The sequence below is a fragment of the Anthonomus grandis genome, chromosome 4 (assembly GCF_022605725.1).
Source record: "Anthonomus grandis grandis chromosome 4, icAntGran1.3, whole genome shotgun sequence".
In the NCBI taxonomy this organism is placed as follows: domain Eukaryota; kingdom Metazoa; phylum Arthropoda; class Insecta; order Coleoptera; family Curculionidae; genus Anthonomus; species Anthonomus grandis.
The window spans coordinates 34869245-34879564 of NC_065549.1; the positions used below are offsets into that span (position 1 = coordinate 34869245).

The 10320-nt window shown below is 34.8% G+C and overlaps 2 protein-coding genes across 3 annotated transcripts in view; one reads left to right on the forward strand and one right to left on the reverse strand.

The window, feature by feature from the left end:
- LOC126735538 (programmed cell death protein 7-like) overlaps positions 1–1227 on the forward strand; it is a 37410-nt gene extending 36183 nt beyond the window's left edge. For both annotated transcript variants that reach the window (XM_050439576.1, XM_050439577.1), the window contains one exon: positions 852–1227. In XM_050439576.1, coding sequence (XP_050295533.1) covers positions 852–1159 — 308 coding nt within the window. In that variant the 3' untranslated portion in view covers positions 1160–1227. The remainder of the gene's footprint in view (positions 1–851) is intronic.
- A 7556-nt stretch (positions 1228–8783) lies between these two features.
- LOC126735540 (m7GpppN-mRNA hydrolase) lies at positions 8784–10045 on the reverse strand. The gene has a single exon (XM_050439578.1). It carries the CDS (start codon positions 9908–9910, stop codon positions 8936–8938), a length of 975 nt encoding a protein of 324 aa, XP_050295535.1. The 5' UTR covers positions 9911–10045; the 3' UTR covers positions 8784–8935.
- Positions 10046–10320: the final 275 nt, after the last annotated feature.

A 10320-nucleotide genomic window follows, 5' to 3' on the forward strand; every position in this document is an offset into this window, starting at 1 on the left:
TTCGTTTTGGTTGTTTATTTTTATCTTAGGTAACTTTATTCTTGTAGGGTCCACTTTAATACATGCATTCATTTATTATGACTGCTGGCGGAGCCCTACCGGAGGTTTCGCGGAGCACCGGGGCTGCGCGGAGCACACTTTGAGTATTGCTGCATTAGATTGTTCATTTTTACTCGAAGAACTGTTGTTAACGATACAAATTTAAGTAATAAGTCGCCAATTTTTCGACTGGTTACTGCCGTAAACCTACTATTTGATATTGATATATTTTATATAAGGTATATAGGAAGTTGAAAAAAAATCAAATTTAATGTAGAATATTTTTATGTTTTTTTTTCTTTGTTGTCAAATTCTTTATCAGGTTACTTAATAAGTTATCTGAGGTGAAGAGCCTTATTTGTAGTCTGTAGCGTTTACTTACTATACATATTAGAAACCAATTGCAATAATTTAATAAATTCTGCAGATTGCATAAATAAATAAAAATAAAATAAATGATCTTTGTCTCTTGGGAAAAGTTTCATTGGTTTGGTAATATTTCGTTGAACATTATCTATCTTATAGTGATATTAAGCATTTAAGTAGAAGACCGTTGAAGGATAGAACTCCAGATTAGATCTTACGTAACTAAAGATGAATTTTTTCGTAATTTTTTAAGTATTTAAATGATTTTTTTTTGCCTTTTTTGCTTTTTGGGGTGGGCATAGGGACTAGGGAGCAAAGAAACTTGGTTCTTTATAACAATTAGTATTATAACTATATAAAGTAGGAGAAGTTGTAATGGTGTAAGTAGCATTTAAATTAAGTAGTAAACAAACTTAATAAAATATTTGAAAGGTACTTTTTTACAGAAAAAAACCACACCGAGGGATCAAAACAATCAAAAATAGCAAAAGAACGTAAATTGATCGATGAATGGAAAACCACTTTTTTCGGCCAAATGCAGGCTGTACCTTCAAACAATGCCACCTATTGGGCGCTAACCGCGGCAGAGAGAGACCTAGAGACTTTTGTAGCAATAAGAAAAAGCTGGGATACGTTCATGGTTTCGCAAACCAATGAATTTGGTTCAAGGATTCCAATTGGTTGGGTTTTACCTGACGAAAGAGCAATACCTTCTTGGAATAAATATTTGGAAAGTCGCGAGTTAAATCATTAATAAGTTATTTATTTTGTAATGAAATGTAAGAGCTTTTATAATTAGAAATAAATCCGAGTTGTTTATGCTTTTGGGCTTTTTTTAATGAATTACGTCTTTTTAGCCCAAAAAATTACTCTTGATTTTATTTATAATAAAACAAATCGTGACCGATTCGTCAAAGTCAAGTCGTACCAATAAGTAGTAAAATCCAAGAAAACTAACATCATAAGTTATAGCACATACTAATACATATATTCATTTAACAAAATACAGGGTGATTTTGTTTAACTGTGTATAGAACTCGGTAAAATATAAATTTTTTTCAAATAACTTTTTTCGATACACTCAAAAACAAGGGACATACAGAATAAAAAAAGTGAATATGGGTTTGTTTTTCATCGTCTGTTTATGTTTAGTTTTTGCTCGAATTTTTGTATTATCGATCACGCATTGTACCGATCAGTTAGTCTTAGACACTTTTGGTTTATTGTTGTTAATTTTAAATTTGCAAATCCTAAAAATGGCACATCGTTATGAAAACAATGAACTTGTGGATATTTTGCTTATTTATGGAGAGTGTCTTCAAAGTGCTGCTGCTGCTTCAGTATTATACGCAGACCGACACCCAGAAGTTTCATAAATCTTATTCAACGGGCTTGAGATACTGGCGATTTACGGGAACATCGTGGAGGGCATGCAGGAAGAGGAAGGAGACCTGAAAATGTTCATAGGGAAGAACAAATTTTAAATCTCATCGAAGAAGATCCAACAACAAGTACTCGAGTTGTTGCAGGGCGGGTCGGATTAAGTCAAACAAAAGTATGGACAACATTGCGCGAGAATCAATTTAATCCCTTTCACGTTCAACGTGTCCAAGCGCTACTGCCTGAAGACTTCCCCCGCAGAGTTCAGTTTTGTGAATGGTTCCTACAACAACATGAAAATGATCAACATTTTTCGAACAAAATTTTAGCCATGGACGAGGCAACATTCACCCGAAACGGAATTAACAATTTTTGAAATACGCCTGTTTGGTCTGTTGATAATCCCGATGCAATTCGCAGAACTAATTTTCAACACCGCTTTTCTGCTAATGTGTGGGCAGGAATTGTTAATGGGATACTTGTTGGACCATTTATCTTACCAGACCGTTTGACGGGCGATGTTTATTTGGACTTTTTGCAAAATAATCTGCCTGTTCTGTTAGAAGACGTGTCTCTGAATATCAGGCAAGCCATGTGGCTCCTGCAGGATGGAGCACCTGCTCATTTTAGACGAGAAGTGGGCGAATTTTTGGATATAAGTTACCCAAATCGGTGGATTGACCGAAATGGACCAGTTGCATGGCCACCAAAGTCGCCAGACCTAAATCCATGTGACTTTTTTTTGTGGGGGTATATGAAAAGTTTAGTTTTCAAGACGCCTATCGACACAGAAGAAGAACTAATAGTACGTATTGAGCAGGCTGCGGCAACAGTTACACAAAAACCGATTTCTCTATTGCGTGCTGTTACGAAACAGTGGTTACGTCGAGCAAATCGTTGTGTTGAAGTTAATAGTCACAACTTTGAACAACTTATTTAAATTAGAGAGGACCGTATTGGACTCATTTTATAACATTTTGGCAATGCAATTTTTTTATTTTTCGGTTTTTTGAATAAAGTTATTTGAGAAAAATGTTTATTTTACCGAGTTCTATACACAGTTAAAAAAAGTGAAAACATCTTGTCGGACTTGCATTGTCTTATTTATTTAATGTAACACGACGTTTCGGTTGGTAAGTATCTCCAACCGTTATCAAGTGGAAACTGACAGCAAACTTTTTTTTTTTTTTTTACTTGAAACTGGCAATTTATTTTAAATTAGAGTAAGTTACATCCTTTATCTCTCTATACATAACTGCTTATTCTATTCTCAAATATAGGTCTTACATACTAGCGGTTTAAAGTTATACAATAGTAAAAAATATATAAAAATATACTTAAAAACTAAAATTATAACTACTGACGTCCGCTTCTGTGGGGGTCTTGGGGTGGCTGACCTGATGGGGGGGGGTGGGCTGAACCTGGGCGGGATGGGTTGGGGTTAATCCTGGCGAAGAGTGTCGCCGGGGAGGCGGTAGGGCGCGTTGGGAGGGGCTTGGGCGGTGTGCGAGGTCCGGATTAGGGGATTGCGATGCTCCAGGGCGGTGGCCAGGTACTTATCGCGCAACCTCAACAGGTGATCTTGCAGGGATGTTGTCTGGAGATCTCGCAGGATGGTCGTGTTGCGCACGTACCACGGTGCGCCTGTGATGATGCGGAAAGCCCTGTGTTCCACTGCCTGGAGCTTCTTGAGGTGTCGGGGCTGGATGTCTGCCCAAGTGGGGGCGGCGTATGTGATGATGGGGCGGATGTACGTTTGGTAAATCCGGACCTTGGTCCTAATGGACAGTTTGCTCTTGGGGTGGAGGAGGGAGTAGAGGGCGGAGAGCTGGCCTTTGGCTTTGCCAGCTTGGGCCTTGGCGTGCTTTTCCCAGGTTAGTTTGGGGTCGAAGATTATACCTAGATAACGGGCCTGGGCGGACCATCTGAGATTAGTGGCTCCCCATTTCAGATGGCCAGCTGGAGCTCTCTTCCTTTTGGAAAAGAACACCAGCTGGGTCTTCCTGGGGTTGACCTCCAGTCTCCAGTGATCCATCCAGGAGTGGATTAGGTTAAGGTGTTTTTGGAGCCTTATCTTTATGTGTACTTTGTTTGGGGACGTGGTGATGATCGCGGTGTCATCGGCGTACTGCAGGGTGGTGTTTCGAGGGGATGGGGGAAGATCACGCATGAAAATGTTAAACAAGAGAGGAGACAAGGGGGAACCTTGGGGTACTCCCGCTTGGATCGGGCGGAGGTCAGCGCAGACACGAAATGATCGGTTGGTCAAAAAAGAGTGGACAAGTCTTACAAGACTATCGGGAAAACGGGCATCGACTAGTTTATGTAATAAACCATCGTGCCACATTTTGTCGAAGGCTTTGCTTATGTCCAAAAATACCGCCCCGGTGTGCAATCCACGGTTAGCTCCGGAGAGAATGTGGAAGGCAAGCCGGGTTGTTTGATGAGATGTTGAGTGTTTGGTTCTAAAACCAAACTGACCGTCGGGGATAATTTGGTGTCTGTTGCAAAACGTGGTGTGATAAAATATTCCACCTATGTTTTCTAAATAACTTCATTATAACTTATTTGTCTGTAAATGTTTTGTTCTCTAAAAGCTTGATAGTTTGTGACAATCATTAAAAATTGTAAACTCAAATTCATTTGCAAAAAGAATTGAAAACAAATATTTATTCTGTATATTTAATTATAATTTACACTATAATAGCATAACTAGCATATAGTGGAGTAAAAACGGTGGAAAAATGTTCAAAATTTTTTTTTAAAGGTATAACCACATGAAACCTATACAGGATCATTGATTGGGCCCCTGTGCATAAGAAATAACCAATTACGACATATTTTGTGGAGTCGGAAATTTTTTATCCCGAAAAATGTCAATAAATTGTCAAAATTTTATATTTATGTTTTTTTAAACATACCACACGATAACCTCGAAACTAATTAGCTTATAAACATTAGATTTTTTGTAATCGATTGGAGACAGACAGGCGGTTCTAACAGTACTAATTCGTGTCCCCTGGTGAGCTTATTTTTTCTTGGATAATAGAGTAAACTCAAAATTTTACTTTTATTGCTGCATGATTTTCGGTAAGCGGGAAACTTTTTTGTTTTAAGGAATTTTACCATAGTATCTGCATATAAATTAAATAAGAGATATTGAAAAAGTTTTTAAAGTAAAAACCAACCTTCTATGACAAATACTTTTAGAGCTATCACTTAAAAGATTAACACAGGGACGCGCGGCGATGCGCAATATACTTACTTGGAGATGCCCACAAAATGTCGCACGGTACCGCGTTCTCGATGTGTTTTGAAGGCCCGTTTGGGTAATCTCCTGACTAATTTGGCGATTCGATAATTTTTTTTATTAGGAACGCAGACTGCATTGGAATTACACTTATATTTTTAATATTAAGTTAAAACAGGAATTGCAAAAAAAAAGAACATAAATTGAAAAGATTTAGATTTCTTCATACTCTGAGTCTGATGAGCTTAGTTCTTCATCTTGTGGTCTGTTACTACATATTGCATATTTACATTCGTCACAACATTTTAATTCTTGAGCTAAACACGTGTACCTATTATTGTTGCAATTTTTGTCGGAACACCGAATTGACAATGCTTTTCTTACTTCATTGGGGATCGGATCTTGTATTGCTGATATTGGTCTCCAGTAAGTTTCATCATTTTTCCAACCATATTCACGAGGATCTTCCGAAATTATTTCTTTGACATGAGAATTATACCATATTTTTAATTGGTATATACATCTAAAAAAATGGATCATTAATATCTAACATATGTAATAAATTCAATCTATCGTTTAGTACCTTCTTAAATGTTGCTTAAACACATCATTTGTAGGAGGCAATTCTGAGGCTGATCGATTTGACTCTTTTGTTAAATGCACCCTTAGTTCATTAAGAGTTTTAATAGATGTGTTTTTATTTTTACATAGATACAATAAATACATTTGGCCCAAATTTATTGCTTCATCTTCAAGCAAAAATGGCAGATTTTCGATTCCTTTTAAATTATCGATGTTTTTGTATAAAATGTCGAATGCTGATTTTGTACCTATTTTAAATAGTGCACAAGTAGTATCACATCCAGTTAAACAATGAATACTTAATAATTTTTTACAAACTTCTTCTCCCGAATTATTAGCTTCGTTGCCTTCATTTTCGATAATTTGGGACGCATGCTCAAGATTTTGTAGGCTAGTGTAAGATTTTCTACAAAGTAGATGATATTTAACAAGTTTTTTCTTTGTTAAAATATCATCCTTTTTGCCCAATATATTCTTTGCACAATTGTCTTGTCTTTTTTCTGCAGCACTTGTTTTTAAGTTTCAAATGTTTTTAAGCCCTGGATTGTAGGATTTTGAACTACGAGTTTGTCACTGTCGCTTACAGTTTTTTCACAAATTAAACACTCCATAATCAAACAATGTACAATTATTTAAATATTAAATAAATTAAACCCAATTTAAAGAACTTGAGGCGCGTAATGAACTGAACGCATGAACCAACAGAAAAATCATAGAAAGAATCAATAGTATCATAGAATCATTCTATTACACGCAAAACAACAGTATTCCACGTAACCGACTTATATTAGCAACGCATACGTAACGGCCAAAAAGTGCACTACACGGGCGCGCGAATAATTACAATTTTAAATGCCGATATCTTGAAAACTGTGTCACAGACGGTTGGTTTTTATTTTAAAAACTTTTCTAGTATCTCTTCTTTAATTCATACGCAGATACTATGATAAAATTCCTGGAAACAAAAAAGTTTCTCGGTTACCGAAAATCAAAAACCTAATGTGTATATGTTTATTAGTTTCGAAGTTATCGCGTGGTATGTGTAAAAAAACATAAATATAACATTTTGACAATTTATTGACATTTTTCGGGATAAAAAAGTCTCCCTCAAAAGATATCGTAGCTAGTTATTTTACATGCACAGGGACCTAACTAATAATCCTGTAAAGGTTTCATGTGGTTATACCTTAAAAAAATTTTTTTTGAGAAGGAAGCGACTTCTTTTCTTGTTTTTACTCCACTAATAACCAAGGTATGCTAACCTACAAAATTAAAAGTTCATTATTGCCCAATAAAAGAAAATATTGACCAAAAAAATAGTTAAATTGCTTTAAATTTTGGCAATAAACAAAATAGCCACATTCAACGTTTTTCTTAATTTTTTGGTCACAGAGAACTAGGTCTTTAAGTTTCAAAATAATATATATCTTAGCAACTCATAAAAATGGAATTAACTTATCACTCGCTTGCTATGCTTGTTTAAGTAAAAAGCATTGCTGCCCTTCACAAAATTAAAAATAAAGGCCTTGGATTATTATTATTATTAGCTTGATATACCTAAATGCTCATTACAAAATATTTTTCATAAGAATATTGATAAAATGTTTTTACCTGCTAAATTTTTGTATTAGTAGTTTTGTTAAAGGCAAATGAAATTAATGCTTTTTGGTTGTTTTATGAGAAGAATTTTTTAAGATTCAGGATCACTGCCCATTCCGCCACTTAAATTGATTATCCAAACTCAAATTGATTATGTTTGTTCTAATATTAACGAAAAACATTTTTTGTGTTAAATTGTAAATTCTGGGCTCTCAGAACATGAAGCCGTGTCAGGTAACTCTAACATATGTCATAAAACTGAAATAAAAGATAAGAAGGGCAGAATATATAGTAAGGGCAATTATGGTAGATTCTTGCAACTAAGTATTTATTGTGACTGGCAGCGAATTTGAACCACTGATGATCCATTAACATTTTTTCATAAAATTTTGTGTGAACATATTAATAAAGCCTTTCCGATTAATAAAAGCTACAAAACAATTAATTATTGGCCTTGTTTTTTTCTTAACAATAAGCATGTGGTGCCCACTGACACGCCACTGGACCTAATAATTTCAATCTAGTTACAGCTAAATAAGCGTCTTATAACTTCAAATAACTGCACCAAATTTCAACCAAATCGGTTTAAGGATAGTTAATAGTATTTTTAAAATACCGTTATTTTTTTGAACCTTCATCGCCCTGTATCTCAGAAACAACGCAACTCCCGACATACGTTCATAGGAACTTTTTTTCATAAAACGACCTAACGATTCACCCTGTATAGTTTCGTACCGTAGTTAGGAAACACCCTGTATAAATGATATGGCAAACCTTGATATACCTACAAGGTATATTTATTCAATTTGCAGATGATGCAACGGTAGTTTGGCATGATGTTAGTGTTGAAAACCTAAATAATACAGTAAATAGGGATTTAGCCAAAATTAAAAAATGGTGTGACTGCAACAAGCTAACTTTAAATGTTCTTAAAACAAATGTCATGAACTTTAAATGCAGTTTGAGCAGAGTTTGCCTTGGAAGCTTTGATTTAAATAATTTAAATGAGAATAAGTTCTTGGGAATAAGTCTTGACAATTAATTGAAGTTTGAAAGTCACATCAGATTTTTGTGTAACAAGTTGGCGTCTAATTGTTATGCCCTTAAAATTATAACAAGAGAAGTAGAGTTTGGTATGGCCAGGAATGCCTATTTTGCACTGATTGAGTCACATCTGAGGTATGGTTTGTGTTTTTGGGGTGCATGTACCAATCAATTATTTATGAGTGTTTTTATCTTGCAAAAGAGGGCTATCAAATATATTTGCAAAGTAGGTATAAGAGATTCATTTAGAGAACTTTTTATTACTCACAAAATCCTTATGTTGCCTTCTTTATTTATACTGTTTTTTTTTTTGTACCTATGTATGGTAATGCCATTCTTCCCATACAGCTTTGTTGACAAGATTATCTCTTATGACAATAAAGTAAATTTTGATTTTTTTTCACTACCAACTTTTCATCTGTAAGAGTTAATCAATGGAGACATTGTATAGATACTGACTGATATGTGACAATAATTACAAGTAATGTAATAATTTTAAAGGTCAATGGAACACTGATTGATACTTGTTTATAAGTTCTTTATTGTGCTTGTATTTTAATAAATGTTATTTGAAATTAAAAAAAAAAATCTAAAATAAACAACATCTATCCTGTGTCCCTACCCAAAAAAAAAAATGAAATTCTCTCAATAAATGTTTTTAATATAAAAACTTATTTAGTCCAAACAATTGGTTATTGAGCTTAAATCAAAACTAAAATTCGACCAAGACTTTGCTGTAAACTCTACTGCTTGTTCACTGCTTTCTTCTAAAAATAACTGCCTTTTACTATGCTTCTTGTCCCTCTTTTTAATCAATTTCAACTCATCATCCTCTTCTTTGTTTTTAGATTTGTAAATTGAAATTTCACCTTCTGTTATACTTGTATTTTTTTGCCTGATTCTCCTTGCAGAGTTATGGCTGTTACATATTTGTTTAATTTTTTTCACAAAAGGCAATATCATGAAAAATGAGTTGGATTTTACTCCTAAACTAATTTTTGGAGTGGAATCCTTTTTATTGTTTGGCAAATCAGAGATGGCAAACCAACTACAGGCTTTTATTTCACATCGGGTCCTAGGTTTAAATTCTGTGTCCATTGACACATTTTTTATAATGTACAGTCGTACTAGCTGATCATTGAGAATTGATTCGAGATACTCATTTGGGTTTAAATAAGGGCTTATATCAAAACTGGTCTCTTCAAAAACTTCTCTGATCGCACAATGAGTTGGGTCTTCCTCTTCATTTACTTTACCCTTTGGAAAACCCCATGAGGCTCTTGCCCAATAACTTTGTACTAATAGAACATGAGTTAAACCTTCAGATAGTATAATTGCACCATATGTGGGCACACTTTGCTTGTAAGTTTTCCAGTCTTGAAGAATTGTATGGAGCCTGGGAATTTCTGATTTTAAGGAAGGTATGTGTTGAAAAACATGGGCTGCAAACTCATATATTGTGCATGTTTTGCACCTAGGGTCATTACCGACATAAAAATCTAAGTAAAACCAATGGGCCAGTTCAATTTGGAAGAAAATTCGTATTAGGTTTTCCTTTGCTTCTTCTGGAACCAAAATGATGAATCTTGTGAGGACGTCATTCAAGACATCAAAGGGTATTGTATGTTCAATTATGCCTTTCTCCGACATTCTTCTACAGTTAATTACTAATTTGATAACATCACTTTCTAGCTTTTACTTTTCGCCAAAAACGATTTTATAACAAAAACAAAATAACAATAACATTCCCAACAAAATTCCTGGTTAAAATTTAGAGATGTTTGATGTTTATCGATGCTACCATAACATCGATGTCGTTTGGTCGATAAATGTGTGAAACCACCGTCCGATCGTTGCTACCGGTTGCTAGCAACCAAGGAGACTGGATTTAAGGAGGCTGATCTCCGCGCAGGATATATCGTACAGTAATTGGTCCTGATGGGAATATAAAATAATTACTTCGTGTAATGTTTCCTTAATAACATTACACGAAGGCAATTTAACAAAGGGCAGGTCCATTACTTGCATGAAAATGCCGAAAATTGCATTATCATTAACCT